The sequence below is a fragment of the Oncorhynchus keta genome, chromosome 1 (assembly GCF_023373465.1).
Source record: "Oncorhynchus keta strain PuntledgeMale-10-30-2019 chromosome 1, Oket_V2, whole genome shotgun sequence".
NCBI lineage: Eukaryota > Metazoa > Chordata > Actinopteri > Salmoniformes > Salmonidae > Oncorhynchus > Oncorhynchus keta.
The window spans coordinates 39818361-39842206 of record NC_068421.1 but is presented as its reverse complement, the minus strand read 5'-3'; the positions used below and the strand labels follow the sequence as shown (position 1 = coordinate 39842206).

General features: G+C 45.9%; 2 protein-coding genes across 2 annotated transcripts; one reads left to right on the top strand and one right to left on the bottom strand.

Annotated features, from left to right (window-relative positions):
• Positions 1–24: 24 nt before the first annotated feature.
• LOC118374279 (uncharacterized) lies at positions 25–2742 on the bottom strand. The gene is made up of 5 exons (XM_035760661.2): positions 2457–2742; positions 1739–2077; positions 1368–1553; positions 1122–1150; positions 25–1024 (listed from the first exon to the last, which is right to left on the bottom strand). Exons 1-5 carry the CDS (start codon positions 2518–2520, stop codon positions 920–922), a joined length of 723 nt encoding a protein of 240 aa, XP_035616554.1. The 5' UTR covers positions 2521–2742; the 3' UTR covers positions 25–919.
• Positions 2743–3624: 882 nt separating this feature from the next.
• LOC118374285 (bleomycin hydrolase-like) lies at positions 3625–23834 on the top strand. The gene is made up of 12 exons (XM_035760666.2): positions 3625–3782; positions 8432–8629; positions 9428–9537; positions 9832–9973; positions 10702–10790; positions 11099–11191; positions 17180–17335; positions 17644–17802; positions 17975–18042; positions 18223–18340; positions 18895–18967; positions 23525–23834. Exons 1-12 carry the CDS (start codon positions 3773–3775, stop codon positions 23674–23676), a joined length of 1368 nt encoding a protein of 455 aa, XP_035616559.1. The 5' UTR covers positions 3625–3772; the 3' UTR covers positions 23677–23834.
• The last annotated feature ends 12 nt before the right edge of the window (positions 23835–23846 follow it).

Sequence of the window (23846 nt, the reverse complement as noted above, 5' to 3'; positions counted from 1 at the left end):
CACAGGAAGAAACAGAGGCATATCTGATTGTTGTTGTCTGTTTATTATAAAAGGCAGAGAGCATGCTTTAGACATGGGTTCAGATATGATTTGAAATCCTCTTAAATAATGTATATGTGCTTGATTGACCTTGCCTGGCATAATGGACCAATAGAATAGTTCAAAAATGGCAAAGCCGCCCCTCAGGTCCCCCAGGCAGACTAGAGCAAACACTCAAAGTATTTGAAATAGTTCAAATAGTGTCTGAACCCAGGTCTGCTTTACATGGAACATTGTTTTGAGGGGGCTACATTTAATAGAATTTGCTCAACTTTTCTTAGCAGTGGCAATATTTTGGTATGGAACATCAGTTCTAGTCTGTTGATTCAAACACACGGCAGAGAAAGTAATTCCCACAAATAATAATGACAGTGTTAACAAATAAAAGACAGTTGCATAAAACACAATTTAGAACACTGAACACATTATATTTAGAGATGATTTTCACATGGCACCACGATCTCGCTGAGCGCGAGGATGGAAGTTACTGCATGGCACACACAAAATCAGAAAGCATCTGAAGTCATTCATTCCAGATCTCTGAAATGTGACCACTCGATCAACACAAGTCTGTTACATGCGGAGGTGAATATTGACGTGAATTCAGGGGATAGCCTCGGCCAGGACTCGAACCTCGGTCCAGCGACTATCAACTCAACGCATTAGCCTTTACGACAAGAGATCCGAACCATTTGACGAGGTCACTGCCTACTGGGCACAGATGTCAATGCAACGTTTATTCCACGTTGGTTCAACGTACTTTCGTGGAGACAAAGTTGATTCAACTAGTGTGTGCCCAGTGGGAAGGAGTTGAGTTGAGGTCTCTACAATATAAAAGTCTGACTGGCCATACATTGTCCATCCCACACTAAACAGTGAGTCAGGAGAAGCGGGGAGAGGAGTAGACTGTGAGCTGTGCGGCTTTTCGTTGAGGATTAGGATTCTGCTGTTCAAGGCAGTCCTTTGAAAGAGCTGCATAGACCAACTGCAAGAAAACAGACACTCAGGTTAGCCCGAGAAAGCATTCTAGAAAAAGGTTAAGGAAAAGGGCATTCAGAAACAATTATTCAAATAATACTCACCTCTATCTTTGGTTTAGGCTTGGGTGTGGCTGCAAAGAAAATATCAGGGTCAGAATTAGATTTAATACATTCCTAAATGGGCACTTCACAAATTAGCAATAGACTGGCCTTTAAACAAGCTGTAGACACGATCAACTGTACAAATTGATCGCATGTTCATGTACAAGGCTGTAGTAGAAATGTGCATGTCAACACACTGCAGCAAGACGTTATGAAATTGTAACGATAAAGAAAGAGATGTCTTACGGGGCTTGTCCTTGCGTGCACTTTGGGAGCGTGGTGGGGGCTTGGGCGGTGGTATTGGTGGGGGCTGAGATGGGACCTTTGACCGTATATGGTAAGCCAGACCCAAAACCAGGGTGATTACCAAACAGGTACTTACATACACCGCCACCCTGGAATAGACCTTCCTCACGGATGTGGGTGGTATGGCTGCAGAGAAAAGGTACAGCACATCAATGAAGTCAGAGAACATGCATACCAGTCTACCTGTCATCTGGGAATGTCGAGTGGTCATTTTCTGTGATTGATTCTCATTTTGGGGGAAAATCTTACAGAGCAATACATACTGTATATTCATTGTATGAAACATTAACAAATAGTCAATGTAGACTCACCTGCAGTGATGTTCACATATGTCATATGTCCAACACTGGTGGATCCCTTAACCCAGGTGATCTGGCATTGGTACATTCCATGATCTGATTGGTTGACGTTGAGGATGTCCATGATCAGACGGGTACTATTGGTTGTCAATGTGACTTTGGAGAGATGATGCCTTGGAGTGAGACGAAAGAGAAGGAACTGTCCCTCTGTTGACAGCCCCCATCCCCCTGTCCAGCCATCATCTCCACAATGCTGAACAACACAGGATAGGGAAAGAGTGCCCCCCTTTGGTACATCAACAGAACCTCTCTTTGCCAAGACAGAAGTCACACATTCCTCTGAATCATAACCTGATGGACCAAAAGTTGACAAAAGTGAACACATAAATATAATATCAATACAACATAAAACATTCACGAGAGAACAGAGGAGCAGCATCTACATCCATTCATATCCCAATGGCAATCTACATGTATAGTACGTGTATAGTAATGTATAGTAAACAGTTCATTGAGAGAAGATATCTCTCATGATACCTCTTTTGTAGGGAAGCAGATGATACATACATTTAGATAAGATTGTTTGTTTACTTGTCCTACCTTTTCTGATCTCGAGTGACATCCTAGATAGCTCTTTCAGTCCTTTGTCGGTCATCCTACATATATGGTTATAAAACCAAGGTTCTGACCACAACTGTCAGGAATCCTAAACAAGAGTAGTTGGACTTACCCGGGAGAAAACATAGACAGGTCCATGAGAGAAACAGACAGTTGTACATTTCTTTCTTCCCCATAGAATAGTAGGATGGGTTCCATAGAGCAGCACCACCACAATGTCCTGGTGCCTCAGGGAGCTGGACCCAACATTATTAGCGCAAAAACTACTGTGTTTTTACTAGGCGTATACAAATGGTTCTTCTTAGTTTCTCAATTGTTCTCTCACTTTCTCATGACATTTTTCTCCCCTCAATGGGAGTGTACTCTCCACAATTGCGAAATGGTTTCCAGTAGCTGCCTCAGTCGAGTTGGAAATAAGGAAGGAAGTACACGAGCGCACGTGCACACACGCGCACACGCGCACACACACACACGCACACACACACACACACACACACACACACACACACACACACACACACACACACACACACACACACACACACACACACACACACACACACACACACACACACACACACACACACACACTCTCTCTCTCTCTCTCTCTCTCTCTCTCTCTCACCCTCTCTCTCTCTCTCTCTCTCATTCCCTCTCTCCCTCTCTCTCTCTCATTCCCTCTTCCTCTCTCTCTCTCTCTCTCTCTCTCTCTCTCTCTCTCTCTCTCTCTCTCTCTCTCTCTCTCTCTCTCTAACTACAACTCCAAAAGAAAAATCACATCAGTCCCCGAATTCTGTCGGCTGGGCACAATCATTAACTCCTTAGATAGAATATAATAGTTAACATTTAGCCATACATTTACTAAAGAATACATTTCCATGGAAACCAAGAAAAAAGTGTGTTGAATGTGTATGTTTTTGATTGTGTCTGTACATTGAATCTCATTGAATCCTCTTTCAAATAAAGGTTGTGTAATGACATGGCCCAAGTTGTATAGTAAATCTTCTTGTTGCTTCTATCCACCAATTCAGGCCAGCTGTAAGGTAGTTCAAAATTAAAAATGAAAGCAACAAAATGTGTTATTACCTAATAATAAGAATGGTATACATACATTGCACAATTATTGTCACATTTCATCTGAATAACTTGGTATAGAGCTTCAACTATGCTGACTCTGATATAAGGTCAAATGGCCTCACCAGTCTCGGGCATACTCTTAAATGCCAAGGGGCATGTTAAAGGAAACTGTTATGGCATTGGTGTTTGTCATACTCAGCATCCCAGCCTATTGTTACATTGTAACAATTATGTTTCCTGTTTCCGGTCGGGAACTCTGATCGGACTGACTGACTGTCGGCGAATGAGATAAACAAAGAGCCGGTGACTTTTAAAGACATATAGAAACACTTCCTAACCCTCTTCGGAAACATGGAGACTGGTATGTCATGTGTTACTTTGTCTTATTTCATTCATTGTCACTTGTATAGCCAGCATGTGAGCTCAATTTGCGTTCCCTAGCTAACGTTAGCCGGATAGCTAGCTTTATGTCACTTTTCAGATAGACCATTAGCTATCCGGTGAGCGAAGTTAGGTAACGTAGCTTAGCTAACATAGCATAGCTAACCAGCCAGCTTCCTTATGTGTTTTTTCACTTTGATAATGACATGACAGATAATGTTAGCTGGCTTGATAATGGTAGCCGACCAACTTCAGCACAGCCATCCAACGTCTTCCCAGCTATCAGTGCCAGAAAAGTTGATGGGTACTGTTACTACTAGTAACTAAAGTTAGCTAGCTAACTCTATGTAATGTTAGTCAATTATCGGCTTGGCAGCTAACTGTTAGTTATCCAGTTAGTTAGTCAGTCAGTCAACATGGGAGGCAGCTCAACTTGCTAGCTATTTAACCAACTTTTTAGGTGAGCATTAGCCAGTTCTATTCCTTAAAGGGGATTTAACCCAACCCCTCTGAATCAGAGCGGTGCGGGTGACTGACTTAATCGACGTCCACGTTATCGGCGCCCGGCTTAAACTGCCTTGCTCAAGGGCAAAACGGCAGCTTTTTTTTTTTTTTACCTTGCCGGCTCTGGATTCGAACCACCGACCTTAATTAAACTCTTAATCGCTCGGCTACCTGCCGCCCCTTTAATAAAGTGGAATAATGTGAGACTAAGTGCGAAGCAGTGTTTGTCAACAAGCAGGCAGTGCACGACGAACCCAATACCTTGGTTGTTCAAGTAGCTAGCTTGACGTTAAGCTGTCAGGATATGCCCTCCCCTGGCACAATAAAACATTAAGCTATCAGACAGGGAAGGATGTTTGACACTATGACAACGGGTTTATAGTGATAGACTTTGAATTTTTGGTGTGATGTGATTTTGGTACCTTGTTGACCTCAGAAAGACTTGCACCCAAAGACCAGGAAAGATACTAAGTCAGTCATAAAAGCTATACAACAACTTATATGTAAAGTTGCAAGTCACTCCAGACACCAGTTTGGCACCTTTCCATACAAAACTAAAGTGACACTGACAGTCATTCCCATTCATGCTTTTCCATTCTGTGGAGGCTGCGTTGGAATGGGCTCTCTGCCTATCCCTGCGACACACCCCACTTGGTTTTGTACACCGATTGGAAGCAAATGGAAGCAAACTGCCGAAACAGGGACGGACCTACCTCAATTTGTCCAGTAATGAACACTCATTTTTGTCGCAAAATGTTTTCTGTTGCAAAACGTTTGCTACGCTTTACCACGGTGTGGACTAATGAATACACCCCAGGAATGGCCAGTGTATTTGAACCTCGGTCATGTAAAATAGCCTGACGGTCCAGAACCAATAGGGCTGGAGTCAGGCAGTATGCATGATTAAGCAATGTTCTTTTCTGTGTTTAATTGCTGTGCAGTATATGATGGAATATTACCGGACATGCTCCCTGTCCCAGACCTGCGGTTTTCAACTCTCTAGAGACAGCAGGAGCGGTAGAGATACTCTGAATGATCGGCTATGAAAAGCCAACTGACATTTACTCCTGAGGTGCTGACCTGTTGCCCCCTCGACAACCACTGTGATTATTATTATTTGACCCTGCTGGTCATTTATGAACATTTGAACATCTTGGCCACGTTCTGTTATAATCTCCACCCGGGACAGCCAGAAGAGGACTGGCCACCCATCATAGCCTGGTTCCTTCTTAGGTTTCATCCTAGGTTCTGGCCTTTCTAGGGAGTTTGTCCGAGCCACCGTGCTTCTACACCTGCATTGCTTGCTGTTTGGGGTTTGAGGCTGGGTTTCTGTACAGCACTTTGAGATATCAGCTGATGTAAGAAGGGCTTTATAAATACATTTGATTTGAATTTGATGGAATGACACCGCAGCATTATTTTATCAGTGTACTACTACTACAGATGGTTCTAGTATCACATATACAGTGCCTTCAAAAAGTATTGACTTTTTCCAAAGTTTACAACCTGAATTTAAAATGGATTAAATATAATAAAGAAATGTGTTACTGACCTTCACTAATGCTCCCTACATTTTGTTCTGCTAAGCGCAAACTTGAGCATTGTGAACATTCTGTGCAACTTCCGGCACGTGTTTACTGTGAACACTGAGACTGTACCCACTTTAAGTTACAGTTTTAACAGTGGTCATGTAGGCTACTGTGGCTATTTGATCATAATGTAGGCCAACCAGAGCGGGAAGCAGTGACACAACACCTATCCATATTTTCAAGCATAGTAGTGGATGCATCATGTTATGGGTATGCTTGTAATCGTTAAAAGTGGGGAGATTTTCAGGATTAAAAATAAATGGAATAGAACTATAAGCACAGGCAAAATCCTAGAGGAAAACCAGGTTCAGTCTGCTTTCTACCAGACACTGGGAGATTAATTTAACACAAGGCCAAATCTACACTGGAGTTGGTTACCAAGAACACAGTAGGGCTGTCTCTGACTTGAAAAAAACCTTGGTCAACCAAGAGTCATCTGTTCTTTCGACCAATCGATTGGTCGAAATGTTAAAACATGTCATTTTCCATATACTGAATGTATGGTTAATTTATAAAGCCAGGCACATTTAACAGTTACGCTATTGATTATATACCTAATTTAGTTGGTTTCCTATTTTTTCTTAGAAAATTAAGGCAAGGGCTGTTTTCTCTTCTCCTAACTCCGCTGCTGCCTCCGCCCATTGTTCTTAACACCAATATGCTGGTTAACGTTGCTATTATGCACATAACAATATGGTCCAGCAAAAGGAGGCAATTCAACAGCCCACTGATGTTTCAGAACCATGGACAGCAACCACTATCCAACGCGGTAGAAAGCACATTTGTTATAAAACATTTATTTTTATTTTTAGTGTTGCCCCATTGTTCATACGTAATATAACCATATACAATTTCTGTAGCATGTGTGTGATAGACTGTGCCACCCCCACGACCTTAACAATGGATTAGTCCACTCAGACAGGCGCCAATCAGACAGGTGTCTTGTACACCATGATTTTACAATGTTTTCTTTGCTACTGCTCGACTAAAGAAATCTCGGTCGACCAACAGCCTATCGACCAAACAATTGTTCAGTCGACTAAATAGGTTCAGCCCTAGAAGACATTGAATGTTCCTGAGTGGCCGAGTTACAGTTTTGACTTAAAATCTACTTGAAATGTTATGACAAGACCTGCAGATGATTGTCTAGCAATGACCAACAACTAATTTGACAGAGCTTGAAGTGTTTTGAAAACAATAATGGGCAAATGTTGCACAATCCAGGTCTGAAAAAGCTCTTAGAGACTTACCCAGAAAGACTCACAGCTGTAATCGCTGCCAAAGTAATTGCTTCTGCAAAGTATTGACTCAGGGGTGTGAGTACCTATTTCATTTGCAAACATTTCTAAAAACATGTTTTCACTTTGTCATTATGAGGTATTGGGTGTAGATGGGTGAGGAAAAACATTTCTGCAATCCATTTTCAATTCAGACCGTAACACAGCATTGTGAAATAAGTCAATCATTTCTGAAGGCACTGTATATGGATCGTTCCTGTCAAAATAGGATGAGAACACTTTTGTGAACTCGGGCATATTTGAATTTGATACCGAACTTGATGTCCTGCTGTTTTGTACCACATTGTCCGGTGGCGAGTGGACGAAGGCGGGGCAAGGCATTATTTGATCGGACTAACTTTATTAGTCCTGCTGCAATTCGGAACCCATTGCCACTTTGCTAGATCAAACACCAATAACATCCTCCTTATATTACAGCTCTTTACCACTTTGTTTCATCCAGACTGTTTCCATTTCTAATACACCCTGTCCTAGCCTGCTCTCAGATCTGTTTCCATTTCTAATACACCCTGGCCTAGCCTGGTCTCAGATCTGTTTCCATTTCTAATACACCCTGGCCTAGCCTGGTCTCAGATCTGTTTCCATTTCTAATACACCCTGGCCTAGCCTGGTCTCAGATCTGTTTCCATTTCTAATACACCCTGGCCTAGCCTGCTCTCAGATCTGTTTCCCTTTCTAATACACCCTGGCCTAGCCTGCTCTCAGATCTGTTTCCATTTCTAATACACCCTGGCCTAGCCTGCTCTCAGATCTGTTTCCATTTCTAATACACCTGGTCTCAGATCTGTTTCCCTTTCTAATAGACCCTGGCCTAGCCTGGCTTAGCCTGCTCTCAGATCTGTTTCCTTTCTAATACACCCTGGCTGTTTCCATTTCTAATACACCCTGGCCTAGCCTGGTCTCAGATCTGTTTCCCTTTCTAATACACCCTGGCTTAGCCTGCTCTCAGATCTGTTTCCATTTCTAATACACCCTGGCCTAGCCTGCTCTCAGATCTGTTTCCATTTCTAATACACCCTGGCCTAGCCTGGTCTCAGATCTGTTTCCATTTCTAATACACCCTGGCCTAGCCTGGTCTCAGACCTATTTCTGCGCTTATGCCAAATCCTTTTCATGCCAAACAATGTTTGGCAGGCTAATTCCATTACAAAGTTGGCAAGAGAGCATAAACAGACCAGTAACCAGGCACCCTGTGCCTGTTTCCTTAAAAATGATGACCTCTCTATTGTCCTCCTCAGGTTTGAGTCAGGAAAAGATCGTCTCCTTTGTGAAGCGTTTGCGGGCGGAGCCCAGGTACCTGCTGGCCCAGAACGTGTCCACGTGCATCGACCCGCTGGAGGTGTGTCTGCACAGGCAGACGGTCCAGGACACCGTGCACATATTCCAGCACTCCATCCCCACAGAGGGCAAGCCTATCACCAACCAGAAAAACTCAGGTACACTTACCTACAAATACGGTCAAATATATTGGCACCCTTGCACTTTACAATGGATTGCAATGGAGCAGAATGTTCTGTTTTTTCTTTTTAAAACTGATTGTATGGCAATTTTTTACCCTGTAGCCACCGGGGAGGCAGGTAGCCTAGTGGTTAGAGCGTTGGGCCAGTAACTGAAAGGTTGCTCAATCGAATCCCCGAGCTGACAAGATCAAAATCTGTCGTTCTGCCCCTGAACAGGGCAGTTCCCCGGTAGGCCGTCATTGTAAATAAGAATTTGTTCTTAACTGACTTGCCTGGTTAAATAAAGGTTAAATAAATAAATACATAAATGTGTGTTCCGCGCAAGCGTTCCAATATATTTGACACCCAGCATCTGCAACTACTCCAGGGGCCTGGCCATGTACAAAGACTGCATGTGAATGAAATAGACCTACGTACCTGATGCAGAGATGTGGTGGGGCTACGTGCCAAATGGCAGTCTATTTCCTACATGGTGCACTCCGTTTGACCAGAACCCTATAGGCGCTAGTCAACATTTTTTATTTGATTTATTTGGGATCCCCATTAGCTGACGCCAATGGCGACAGCTAGTCTTACTGGTGCACTGTATACAGTAGGGTAGTGCACTATATAGGGAATAGGATGCCATTTTGGGACACAACCGTGGAGTGGGGAGAAAGGAGGTCTAACTATGTGTCTATGAATAGGGGATAGAGTGTTATTTGGGAAGCTGCCATTGAGGCACAGCTCCATATACACAGTTCCATACTCATCTGTGCTGATTGTGAGTTTCAGGGAGATGTTGGATCTTCTCGTGCCTCAACGTCATGCGCCTTCCCTTCATGAAAAAGTTCAACATCGAAGAGTTTGAGTTCAGTCAGTCCTACCTCTTCTTCTGGGACAAGGTAAGACCACATTTGTTCGTCACACGTATTCACTTGAGCAACTTTTTAGTAACAGCCACTAGAATATACAATGCTTTTGTTGTTACATTTCAGCGGTGGGGTGTGAACAGTGTTGGTGTGTTTGACAGTGCGTATCTTTAGTACTATTAGACTCATTGTCTGCCTTAAACCCCCTTTGTGTGTGACGCTCTGTATACTGGACAATGTTGTACCGATTGGACGTCACCACCCCCCCCCTCTCGTCTCCTCTCTCCATCATGTCCCCTTTCTGCACTCTCTCCATCCTCCCTTCAGGTGGAGCGGTGCTACTACTTCCTGCAGGCCTGTGTGGAGACAGCCCAGAGGAAGGAGCCTGTAGACGGCAGACTGGTCCAGTTCCTGCTCTCCAATCCCACCAACGACGGCGGCCAGTGGGATATGCTGGTCAACCTCATTGGTCAGTTCATACCTGTTACCCAATCAGGGGAGTGTTGCTGCTTCATTTGCATTCAAATCAAATCAAATGTATTTATTTATATAGCCCTTCGTACATCAGCTGATATCTCAAAGTGCTGTACAGAAACCCAGCCTAAAACCCCAAACAGCAAACAATGCAGGTGTATTATTATTCTATGTCATTATGTAGTAGCTGAGTCATGAATCGCGCCTTATTCCCTATATTCGGTACTACGTTGGCCCAGGGTTCATATGTAGGGCATAGGGTGCCATTTAGGACTCACAGTGTAACTACCTTGGTAACTAGACTGTAACTACTCGGCGGTGGCCGTTTACTGCAGAAAATAAGCAAAATTCTACTGGAACTGCCTAGATTCTGTTTCTGGTGAGTTACTAATGTAGTAGTTACTGTGTAATTCATTTTAATTAGACATTCTATGTAACTACCCTTCCACTGTTTTAATGGGTCAGGTTATAGCATCCTATTCCCTACGTAGTGCATTACTTTTGACCACAGCCCGCGGGCAAAGCCTTAAAGTTATGGTCCTCTGTGGCTCAGTTGGTGGATCACGGCGCTTGCGACGCCAGGGTCGTGGGTTCGATTCCCACTGGGGCCTCCCATAGGAAAAATGTAGGCAGGCATGACTGTAAGTCGCTTTTGGATCAAAGCGTCCTCTAAATGGCATATATATATATATATATATGTTATTACCTTTCCCCGATCATCAGAAAAGTACGGCGTTATCCCAAAGAAATGCTTCCCAGAGTCTCACAGCTCCGAGGCCTCGCGGCGAATGAATGACATCCTCAATCACAAGGTAGGTCGACTCACTTACATCTTTGCGACATTTCCGATTTCATAGTGATGTCTTGTGTAGAAGTACAACACCAAAAACCTAGTCCTCCTGTTTCATACCAAGACAAAGCAGTACAAGCATATACACTCTACTTAGCGCAGGGAAACACCACGGGAAGAGCGTAGAAGCCACCTTTTTTTTATTTTGGTGTCGTCTGTTTTCTTATAGAAGACCCAGATAACTAACCCCTAACCCGAGATGCTCCACAATGTCACGAGGTAATACATGTCGCTGTGTACTATGTCATGCCAATGTTCCCTGGCTTCCAGCTGAGAGAATACTGTCTAAGACTGCGCAACATGGTGGCCAGTGAATCCACTGAAGCCGAGCTGTCTGACGCCATGGACACCATGATTGAGGAGGTAAGCGCATGTTAGGGAAAGACTCGCACACGACTCGCACACCACACAGAGCGCACGACCCACACACCACCACCACATCACACACACCGCCACCACATCACACCACACACTCTTTTCCTCTTCAGTAATGTTGTAGCACTGCGTCAGTTTGTCCAGAGGAGGGGGCTGTATAACAGACTGTAGATCTGTGCTCTGAGAAGGACACGTGCTGTAACACGCCTGTATGTATTTAACACAGCAGGTACTGGGTAGGCAAGGACGATAACCATTACGGCTCCAGTAATTATTAGGCAATATTTTTTTCCGGATTAGTTATTGGACATTCAATTCAAATGTATCTGTCGCCTGTTGTAGCAGCACACAGAAAGGATGATAACAAAGGTGTGTGTGTGTGTGTGTGTGTGTTACACTACCCTATCTAATACCATTGACTTTCACCACACCACTGAACCCTCTATCAAATCTGATTTCTCTAACTGTCAGACAGTGGATAGACCCTCCTCGGTTCAGATAGATATCTAATAGATAGAAACCACCACTGTTGGAATTTTTATGGAGCTGTGTTCCCCCTTAAATAATGCCGCTAATTAGTTTTCTACCTTAAATCAGTATGTTTGACATAAGTAGGCTTAGAAAAGGAACTGCTAGAAATGGCCAAATAGAGATGACTGTTTATTTTGTTAAACAGTGCTTTATCAGTAGTAATGAATTAGGACATAATCACAAGCTCCTCCCAGCACTGCATAACATTGTGTAACCCAACTCTTCCACATTTAGCAACAATGGCTGTAGTGATATATGGTCGGTACTGTTTATAATCCACTGGTGATTAATCCACTGGCCTGTCATTCTATACTTCTGGCTGCAAAGAGAGAGAGAGAGAGAGAGAGTGTGTGTGTGTGTCCACATGCGTGTGTGTGTGTCCATGTGCACTCACACACGCCTCACGGACCTGGTGACAGAATGTTCCATAAACAAGATCTTTATCGCAACGCTCCTCACATTGAATGGCGTAAGGCAATTTCACTGTGAGAGAATACAGCCTTAATGTCCCAACATTCACAGTACCACTTAAGACAGAGGTGTGTGTGGTCAGTCAATATCACACAGCCAGAGAGAGAACATTACATAAAGGATGTAGCTTTTGTGTGGAGCAGTTCTGTTGTATGACTGCTTGTTTAAACAGACTCTGTGTCTACTGCCCTTACCGCACTGGATACACCACGCTCGCTACAGCACATTCTGATTGTGCAACACTTCCAGTTCTCCCTCGTTGCACTTCTATGAACAAGAGAGTTTTTTTTTTGTCAACGTGTTTGTTTGTCCACCTGGTAGTAGTTTGTTTTGTGTAACACAGCTCTGGCAGCCAGGGGGGGTGTGAAGAGAGAGAGAGAGAGAGAGAGAGAGAGAGAAAGGTGGGGGATGTTGGCTCGGGAGGGTGAAGGGTGTAACCAGCGCCTCTCCTCCCGTCCCGTGGGCATCCGTACGGAGAAGGGTGCGTTGACTGCGCTTTCGGGCTTCTATTTATGCTTGGCATCTGTTGCGACAAGTGAAACATCACTGTTGTGTTGTGATTTAGATTAGCTCCTAGCTAGCAAGCCAACAAATTAGCCATAATTAATTAAGCTAGAATACACTCTGTCGGATGTGATCAGTTAGTCGAGTCCTTTTTCATTAATTAACTTCTCTGTGTGCTCGTCACTCAGCATGTTGTGTTGACACAGTAGGGCTACGTCCCAAATGCCACACTCTGCCCTTTATAGTGCACTATATATAGGGAATAGGGGGCCATTTGGGACACTTCCCAGGCCATTTGAAACGTGTCATGTTCAATTACAGAGTATTGCAGTCCTTTTCCGAGTGTTGCGTGCGACTTCAGTGTGCGGGCTGTGCCACCTTGTTCTGGGTTCAGACTGCACACGTAAACCATGTAAACACCAAGTATGACAGGTTGTGGGTTTGTGCGTGTGTGAACGTTTAGAAGTGGTGTGTGTGTTTCTATGTATGCTCAGAAGTGGCTTGTGTTTATATTCAGAAGTGGTGTTTGTGTCTGTGGTTACATTTTAGAGTTGGTGTGTGTGTCTGTGGTTACATTTTAGAGTTGGTGTGTGAGTCATAGCTGATCAAAGCTCCCAGACTCGGCCCTCGTTAAGCCAGGGGATGTCAGGCCTACTTTAGGTGGGGAGGATCTGGCGTTGGGCACACTCCCTGGGTGAGGAGTGTGACGGGGTGCAGGTGCGCACAAACACAGGGAGACGTTTCCAAGCACACACACACACACGTTCCTCACATCCTCTCTGCAGCACTCCTTCAGGCCTGTTCCTGTTCTCTTCATAACCAGTCCTATGCGGTTTCTGCTGTATAGAACGTGCCCATTTGGGCGCCGGACATTCTGAATAGAAAGTCTCCTTCGGGCCATATGACTGTGTTCAATATGAGTGCTGTGTTTGTAGATTGTACAGAGTCATTGATTGGACAGTGAGTTGACTGACATGCTGCGTGTGCTTTTAGAGTGGCTACCTCTCTATGGACCCTTTTCCCTATATAGTGCACTGCTTTGACCAGGGCCCATTGGGGGCTCGGGTCAAATGTAGTGCACTATAAAGGGAATAGGGTGCGGTTTGGGACGTAGTCAGTCTGTTGGCTCAGCACTGGCTGTAGCCGCAGGCCGCTGTGGGTGGGTTTGTGTAATTGTGTGGGCTCGTTTGCCAGCGCTGAAAAGCGGCCCGCCGCACTTCCATCAGCTCATATTTCTTAATTTGACAACGTTGTTACAATCTGTAATGGCTCCATGTGTTTTCTGTTTACAAGGCCAGAAAGTCTCAGTCAACCCCAGTCCATTTCTTCTACCCCAGCTGCTCTCTCAAACAGGTCATTTGCTTACAGTTTCATCTAGGCTCTGTGTCCCAGGGCTTTGGCTCAAAAGCAGCAAGGAATCTTGGAGTTGAAGGGCTGATCTAGGATCAGGTCCACCCTTTTCATCTATTGTGATTCAAAAGAAAAGCTGATCCTAGATCAGCACTCCTACTCTGAGACGCTTTTTGTGGATACGGGCCGTGGCAGGTTCCACCCTTCACAGTTACAAGCACAAGGTGTTTTAGTGTGTTCTGCTGTTTGTTTATTTCTCTCGTGACGAGGTGATTTCCCTCTGTTTGGGCAACGGGAGGTAAATCAACAAACAAACAGGCATGCGTGAGCCGACGAGGAGAGGATGGAGCGTGTGTGTTGCTGTAGCATTGACGCTAACTGGCTGGCGTGCTGCAGGCGCTCCAGTGTTTACTGCCAAGCATGCAAACACATGCTACGTAGGTACGCTCAAAGGCTAGCATGAGCCGCTGAGACACGCAGCCTCTCCGGATGCCCCGGAATCGGCCAATTACAGGCCTTATTACCCACACCTGGGCTTCATCCATGTCACACGACACAAGAATACGGTCTGCGTTATCCCACAGGCGGCTAGGGGGTGGGGGCATGCTGTGGATCTAGAGGAGCTTCCTTAATCTATTAATTGCTGGGCCTGTTCAGATGAAATGGGGTTACGGAGCGTTTCCGTAGGTTATGAGTACAGGGACTTGTTCATTAGGCACCAAACGGAAGAGAATGCGCAGGAAGGGAATATCTTGTACCTTAAACTTGTCCGATAAGCAACACTCCTTTTCGCTTTCCGTTGCAAAACCTTTGAGGACAAGAGCCAGGTCTTAGACTACTGTTAACCAGTCCCGTGTTGCCGTCTGGGTCAGTCTTTATGAAGACGGACACCTTTTTATTACAACGTGTGTTTTAATGTTTATCCCTGCCTGTTGTAGACTGTCCTCTGGTGCAGGCGGTGCAATTTCCCCAAACAAACACGGGTCACTCCGGCTTCCTGCTTTTGTCAATAACAGGGGATCCCAGCCGCCATCGCAGATAAGGCCTTAATTCAAACCTGGCCAAGCAGAAAATCAGGACCCTGGTGGCCTTGAAGAAGCCTACCTGCGCTCAGAAGCCACACAAAAACCTTACTAATCTTTCCCAAACGGCTTACAAACCCACAACACCCACCCGCTGAAGCAGTGTTTAGGAGTGGGAGGGAGAGGAGCTATGTAGTCTACGTCAGAAGATATACAGACAGCGACACAGACATGAAAAAAAGAAAGCAAAGGTCTCTAAAGACACTGGTCAAACACGGTGTCCAGCATGGTCCAGCGGTCGTAAATCTCCCCTCTCCCTGTTCCATCCTCAACGCAGTGTGTCTGTCCTCAGTGGAAGGGCCAGGCGAAGGGTGGCAGGCAGGCAGGAAGGGAGGGTGGGCCGCCTGCTCCCCACACATGACCCTGTCAGCCTCTGCTGGTCCATGCTGATGGATGGTTGTCTGTGTCCTGAGAGGGAGAGAGCCAACAGAAATGGTTGGATATCTGTAAGAGATTTGGTAGCCTACTACTGAGGAGGACTGTACCAGTGCTGAGAAATGAACTGGGGGGTTTAACACAGTGAAGGAATACAATGGAACAAGGCTACTCATAATCAACATTTTAGCGGGTACAGGACAGAAGAGGCAGTACCAAGAATCTTGGCGGTAGTGCTATATACATGATTCTAATGGAGACGTGCCCAGCCCACCCAGTGTCTCGTGCTCATCTTCGTCTGTCCGTTTTGGAAGCAGGTGATTCAATATTGACTCACTGAGGGCTGTGCTGCTGCAGCCTGCTGACGTCAGTGGGGCTCTGGCTCATTGTTTTGTGAAAAGCATAGCCTCGTTTCACCGGGTCTTGTGCTCTGTTGTGTTTGGACGGGCAGGGGCGTTTATTTAACCTGCCAAGGAGGAGACTGGGATGTGAGGTGGGACAGGGACCCGAGGGCACGGGGGCAAAGGGGCCTGTTTGTGTGTTCGGTGCATCTGGGGCCCGTGCTGGTTAAATACAGGGCAGGGATGGGCACCGTTGGCATTTAGTCTGCGCCGCGGGGCAACGGGACAGAGAAAACAAACCCAGAGTCTTCAAGGCGCTGTCTTGTCTGGGTTTGGGAAAAGGTGAGGGTTACTGTGAGGGTCTGGGTAGGTGGGAATGTGACTGGGTGTGCTGTCTTTTTGAATATATTTTTGTTTTATTTAAGTCAGCAAAAACATCAAATTCTTAATTTACAACAAGGGCCTATGTGGGAATAGTTGACTACGATCAACCTGAACACAGGCATGCCATTAGTAGTTAATGTAGTTGACACAGTGGAAAAGTGCAGCAGCAACGGCCCCTGAGTGTCTCTGCTTTGGTGAAGAGCTCCGGGGCCAAATGTAATTCCCCAGTTCTATTTTCACCCTATGAGGAGTTTAATTTGTCTGGACTTTTTTGCCGAAAGTAAATGAAAATACTGGGAGTCAATGGGAAGTCCTCGTAAATATAGACGTGCGTGTATGCGTCTGTGTATGCATATGTGTGCTCGCGTACTAACGGTCGGACTACCTACGCGTACATGCCAGATTGGGAGTCAGCGTACACATTTTAAGCCTTTTTTTTGTGATTGACAGCCCGACAAGAGCGTAATCAGAGACCGACAATGCTGGGTATTCTCAAACCGCCAGAGCATCCGCTTACATAATAGGCTTTGTTAGGACTGGTGTACACAACGTCTTTTCAGTAGGAAATTCCCGAGATCGACCTATCAGTTGGGAAGGCTAAGGGATAAGGGAAGGCTTATTCTGAGAACTCTGTCAAAACAGACTGGTAGAGGCCAGAGGAATGGGAACACAGTCAGAAACCACAACGACAGGAAGAGCCAGCGATACAGCCAGGCAGAGAGCGCAAGAGGGATTGGGCTTTGGCAGGGCGGATATCCTCCTCACACTACTGTTAAGCTCTCTTTGGTCCCCGAGTTTGAGTTTTACAATGGCGCGTTTACATAAGAGACTATCTAAGAGATATCGATGTGCTCTGTCTGTGTCTTACAGTGGTATCGCATGACTAACGTAACGTGTCGTCTTCCCCCTGTCTGTTGTTTCACGTGCTCTGTTTACAGGTCTTCAGGGTGGCCACTGTGTGTCTGGGCAGCCCCGCTGACTCCATTTATTGGGAGTACAGAGACAAGGACAAGAACTTCCACCGCATGGGCCCCCTGTCCCCTCAGCAGTTCTACAAGGAGCTGGTCAAGCCCCTCTACAACATTCAGGACAAGGTCAACTATTTACCCAGCTTTATTGGTTTATTTGAATAAAATATCAATATCGGCTTTGAGTTGATCGTAACAAATTATTACAAGAGCTAATCATTATTAGGGCCATGAGTTTTTCCCCTGGGGTTGAAAAATTCCTGAAGTTCCTGGAAACTTTGGGCGTTTTCTGAATTTTTGCGACCCAGGAAAAGCACCGTGGCCCAGTTAGTCTATATTAGACCAAGGGTTGGAGTCAGGAATTAATGCCCTCTCTTTCCGCGTTTGTTGATGAGCTGAGTCTAACCTCTGTTCTCCCTCCCCCGCCCCCACAGGTCTGTCTGGTGAATGACCCGCGGCCTCAGAACCCCTATGAGAAGTTGTATAGCGTTGAGTTCCTGGGCAACATGGTGGGCGGACACAACACCCTGTACAATAACCAGCCCATCCAGCTACTCAAAAAGGCCGCTGCGGACTCCATCAAAGAGGGAGAGGTACTGTGTGTGAGCGTGTCCAGGAAGTTAGATCATGGCTACGTCTGACAACTGAGGGAGTGTGCAAGGAGACGACCTGTAACGCATGTTTCTCTCTCTCCCTCCTTCCCTCTCTCTCTCTCTCTCTCTCTCTCTCTCTCTCTCTCTCTCTCTCTCTCTCTCTCTCTCGTAGGCTGTGTGGTTCGGTTGCGACGTGGGCAAGCATTTCCATGGCAAACTGGGCATCAACGACATGAATGTGTGAGTTTTACGAGAGAGAGGCGAACATGTGTCAACATCGCATGTATAACTCGCTATAAGTCAGATCTTTGTGTGTGCGTGTGTGTGTGCGTGTGTGTGTGTGCGTGTGTGTGTGTGCGTGCGTGTGTGTGTGTTTGTGTGTTCTCATCCTGTCCCTCCCTGTGTTCCCCCGTCTCTCAGGTTCAACCATGAGTTGGTGTTCGGTGTGTCCATAAAGAACCTGTCCAAGGCAGAGAGGCTGATTTTCGGAGACTCCCTCATGACACACGCCATGATCCTCACCGCTGTCACCGACAAGGTAGCACACACAGTACACACACAGTACACACACAGTACACACACACATACGTACACACGCGCTGCATTTGAGTGTTCCCCAGTGACTCTGCACCAAAGGCGTCCAGTGTGGTGTTTACAGTCGTTTGTATCGACTTCATGTTTTAAAATGGCTGTCAATTTACCCCCCTGTATGTGAACCCCACCTGTCTCCTCGTTCTCCTCAGAACAGCTGGACAGGGCCCTAGGCTACACAAAGTAGGAGTTACCAGTCCTGCCCTGCACCCCACTAGGAATACTGCCCTCCTCTCTTACTAATGGACATACTGTATCATTTGCTGAATATACTTCCACCATGTATAGTGTACTTCATGTATGACGGGCATAAATCAGAAAACACAAACTGATTTGGACTTCCTCTCCATTTGCTGTGTACATCTGCCTCCTAATAATCACACATTTTGATTGAGCTCTGTCTCTCTCTCTCTCTCTCTCTCTCTCTCTCTCTCTCTCTCTCTCTCTCTCTCTCTCTCTCTCTCTCTCTCTCTCTCTCGTTCTCCCTTTCGCTCACTCTAGCAGGAGGAAAAGGATGGAGGTTATGAGAAGTGGAGGGTGGAGAACTCCTGGGGGGACGACCGTGGGAATAAAGGTGAGAGCGCTGAGTCGGCCAGAGGTCAGAGGAGGAGAGGGCCCGTTCTCACGCAGCCTTGTGATGTCTGTCTGCCTCTCGCAACACGAGAGCCCCTCTAGGTCCGCCTGAGCCGAGTTATGTGAAGGCCCAGACCCCTCGTCTCTCTTCTCTCTCACACCACAGGGCGTCAGTGTACAATCACCGGGACAGTTGAATTTCCTGTCAGGTCGATTGAATTTGAAGTAGGATTAGCTCCCTCCCCACCCGCCTGGCTTTGTTTTTGAATTTATAATTGACTAGGTGTGGAGGGCTGGTTTGGTTTGGGGCTAGTTTTGCGGCATCCACTCATGTCTGGCCCCCTACCGTAGCTTTGTCTGTTATGGCTATGAACCCCAGAGGGAGAGAAGGCACAACAACGGGGATGTTTCCCAGACAACGGCCCTTTGTCCCTCTCACAACACAACAGTACGCCATTTTGTTTCAGCCTCCCGACTTCCTCTGTGTGGAAGAGTCCGGCTCAGACACTGTCATACTACAGGCCTGGGTTCAAATAGTATTTTTCTTCTTCCACCCAGCGCCACTAAAACTTTTGAAAGGAAACAAATACTGAACCCTCCTCTGTTGGGACTGTGTGGCTTTTTAACGAAAATACGTAATTGTCCACCATTCCCACCTCTCTCTTTCTCTCTCCCCCTCTGTCTTCCTCTCCTTCTTTCCCCCCTCTCTCTCTCCTCTCTCCCTCTCCCTCTCCATCCCTACGCACCCTGTGCTCTGCATTCCAGTGCGGGTTATTTGGATTTTGTTATGTAGTTCCACTTCCTGGTCAGTGACTTCATGTCATCTGCATATTGAAAATGTATAAAAAGGCCTAACACTTTGGTGCCTCCTCAAATCAACTGTATTTCACTCATATTCCATAAACATCCACGCAGATGGGAGAAAGCCTTCATATCCGCTCTCTTCCCTCTCGGATGTATTAATAAAGTTATTGAAAACAAACGGTGTGGAGGACCCGTGTCGGTGAGCACCGCTTGATGGACAGCTGAGGACGGGGAGGGAGGACTTGTCAACGCCACGGCGGACGGAGAAAATGTGTGTTCGCAAGGTTTCGAGGGTTATCATCTAACCAATTGCCAGTAATATTTTGTTTCCCCCGAGAGGATCCCACCTAATTAGGTTAACACCGTTGTGCCTGGTGCAAACTGCCCAAACCCTCCAAACTCCAGGGCTTTTCTCAAGATGGATTATTAAGGCCTCAGAGTGCACTATTTGTACCTTTCCGCGATTACTATACAAATATGGGGAATGTGGGCCAATCTGACATGTGATATTTCATTGTGACAGACTGTTTATAGGCTAGAGATGCCCTTCTCAACACACCTCTGGGATTCTACACCGCCCCTTTTACAGCTACTTCGGTATAGTGAGAAACAATATTTGTACTGGCTATTGCGATTCCCTTGTTAACATATCACGTTACCGGGCAGACTATGGACACACTCTTATATCTGCTATTACATTTACGTTGGTGACGTCGTCGCAGATAGGTTTGGGAAATAATGTTGACGTTATGGCGAACTAAGGAGATGATGGAAACAGGATGTGCTGCAGACAGTGCTCGCTTTAGCAGTCTGTGACCCGTATTGCTCAGAACTTTTCAGCTGTACTATGGGATCTAAAGCAGAGTAAACTCCACCCACAGCTCTCCCTGTAAGACGAGGTAGGACACATCTGCAGTCCCGTTAAGACAAATAATGCCGCTATACGAAACCGCCGCCCGACACGCACACATCTTTCCTGGAAACTGGAAAGGAAGAACACGCAGAGTGAACACACAGGACGAATAACACCCAGGACGAATAACACCCAGGACGAATAACACCCAGGACGAATAACACACAGGACGAATAACACCCAGGATGAATAACACCCAGGACGAATAACACCCAGGACAAATAACACACAGGACAAATAACACCCAGGACGAATAACACCCAGGACGAATAACACACAGGACAAATAATACCCAGGACGAATAACACCCAGGACAAATAACACCCAGGACGAATAACACCCAGGACGAATAACACACAGGACGAATAACACCCAGGACGAATAACACCCAGGACGAATAACACACAGGAAGAATAACACCCAGGACGAATAACACCCAGGACGAATAACACACAGGACGAATAACACCCAGGACGAATAACACCCGGGACGAATAACACACAGGAAGAATAACACCCAGGACGAATAACACACAGGACGAATAACACACAGGACGAATAACACACAGGACGAATAACACCCAGGACGAATAACACCCAGGACGAATAACACCCAGGACGAATAACACACAGGACGAATAACACACAGGACGAATAACACCCAGGACGAATAACACACAGGACGAATAACACCCAGAACGGATAACACACATAACAAATAACACACAGAACGGATAACACACAGAACGGATAACACACAGAACGGATAACACACAGAACGGATAACACACAGAACATAGAACGAATAACACACAGAACAGATAACACACAGAACACAGAACGGATAACACACAGAACGGATAACACACAGGACGGATAACACACAGAACGGATAACACACAGATTGAATAACACCCAGAACGGATAACACACAGAACGGATAACACACAGAACGAATAACACCCAGAACGAATAACACCCAGAACGGATAACACACAGAACACAGAACGGATAACACACAGAACGGATAACACACAGGACGGATAACACACAGAACGGATAACACACAGATTGAATAACACCCAGAACGGATAACACACAGAACGGATAACACACAGAACGGATAACACCCAGAACGGATAACACACAGAATGGATAACACCCAGAACGGATAACACACAGAACGGATGACACACAGAACACAGAATGAATAACACCCAGAACGGATAACACACAGAACGGATAACACACAGAACACAGAATGAATACCACCCAGAACGAATAACACCCAGAACGAATAACACCCAGAACGAATAACCCCCAGAACGAATAACCCCCAGAACGAATAACCCCCAGAACGAATAACACCCAGAACGAATAACACCCAGAACCTGGGGTATTGTTTTGAGCTGAGGTACGTTTTTCTGAGGTCCCTGTGACGTCATCGATAATGCAACTTTTCAGCGGGGGAGGGATGCGCTCTAGACACTGCCCGGGTCCAGAGATGAGAGGAAAACCAAACAGTGGTCACAATCTGGTCCAGTCCCCAGCTCTGACCGTTACACAATCCCGTATAACCACAGGATCGCATTCATTAGGCACCAAACGGAAAAAAAGCTGTCTGAAACACGGAGAGACCACCTGGACTTGTCCAATAAGAAACATTAGTTGGAAAATGTTTTAAAACGTTTACTGCTGCGTGCCCAAATGAACCAGCCCGTGCCTGCTCAAATCCCAAATCTATCGCCATGTGGACAGATTGGAGCTGTTCCTCTCCCTGTCTGTAATCTGGGTTGTTAGTTTGTTCAGACAGGCCCATTGCCCTTGTAGATAAATAAGAACACTGTATGAGGAAGGCCCCTATTGTCATTAAACATCCTGCTCTCGCCGCTCTAATCTCTTCACGTCAAGTGTTTTATATGCTGTTCTTTATGATTTGATGTACTCTCGGTCACCCTATCTGTGAGAGCGAGGCCGTGGCCTGTGTCTGTACGTGTTTTCAGGGCCAAGGTCTCAGAGTGGGATCGTGTACACTGAAAGTTGTGTTTTTGGGCTTGTTATGAAAATGCATTAGAGTAGGATGAAGTGGCATTCGAGATATTCTTTCATCTTTTTTGTATGGGAAGGATAAAGTGGCCTAATGCTGTGTTAATGAATAAAATGACGTGTGTCGGTCAGTCCCTCCCTTGCAATCTGGAGATTTATTGGACTGAGGTGTGCGAGGTGAGGACAGAAGTGTGGGACAGACTTGGGTTCAAATACTATTTGACATAATTTCAAATGCTTCCTGCTTTGCTTGCTTGATGCAATGGAACAAATAGAAACGGCCCAAAAGTGCAAACCCAGCCCACCTGGCACTCCATGCAGGCTAAGGAAAACTAGTCCAAGCCATGCATTTGAAAGATTTCAAATAGTATTTAAACCCATGTGTTGTGTGGGATAGACAGACAGGGTGAGGGGTCCGTCCTTCCTTCCCTCTCCCTGTGGAACAATAGGTCTGAGGCCAGGGGTGCTGACGGACGCCCCTCTTATCTGGTCTCACACTTTAGAACACTCGCACCTATTGCTTTCAGTATAGGCCAGTCCACTCAAGTACAGGGTGAGTCACTGGTACTGCTGTTGGCTAATGGATTTCAGACTGACTGGTCTTCGAGACGTTAATCAAGACTAATGATTCCTGAGAAGAAACTCCAGCGGCACGTCAGGGATCTCGACGCTCCACAGATTGAATGGATCTTATACCGACAATCTCAATTACACCTTCATCGGGTCTTTTTCAACCTTCTAACTATATGAATTAACCCTGTGTATCGTGTGTGTGTGTGTGTGTGTGTGGGTGTAGGTTACCTAATCATGACCGACGAGTGGTTCTCTGAATACGTGTACGAGGTGGTCGTGGACAAGAAGTACCTGGCCCCCGAGGTGCTGGAAGTAATGCAGAAGGAGCCCATCGTCCTTCCTGCCTGGGACCCAATGGGAGCCTTGGCCTTGTAACTATGGAAACAGAGGGTGCCATCCCATCCGCCTGGTTTCAGCCCTGGTCTGTTTGACTCCGCCCCATCTCTCTGGTTTTACTCCTCCATAGACTTCCACCCACCACAGCCTGTTCTCTAGACAAATAATAAAAGTCGGGGTTTTTTACTGGAAAAACACACGTCTTCTTT

What these genes read in the sequence shown, in the direction of transcription:
- LOC118374279 (XM_035760661.2), bottom strand. Translation starts at nt 2,520, where the DNA reads ATGGGGAAGAAAGAAATGTACAACTGTCTGTTTCTCTCATGGACCTGT. An exon ending in CTGTCTATGTTTTCTCCCGG is followed by an intron (nt 2,078 to 2,456) that starts GTAAGTCCAACT and finishes TTGGTCCATCAG; the next exon opens with GTTATGATTCAGAGGAATGT. An exon ending in AGCCTAAACCAAAGATAGAG is followed by an intron (nt 1,025 to 1,121) that starts GTGAGTATTATT and finishes GTTTTCTTGCAG; the next exon opens with TTGGTCTATGCAGCTCTTTC.
- LOC118374285 (XM_035760666.2), top strand. An exon ending in TGGACACCATGATTGAGGAG is followed by an intron (nt 11,192 to 17,179) that starts GTAAGCGCATGT and finishes CTCTGTTTACAG; the next exon opens with GTCTTCAGGGTGGCCACTGT. An exon ending in TCACCGCTGTCACCGACAAG is followed by an intron (nt 18,341 to 18,894) that starts GTAGCACACACA and finishes CGCTCACTCTAG; the next exon opens with CAGGAGGAAAAGGATGGAGG.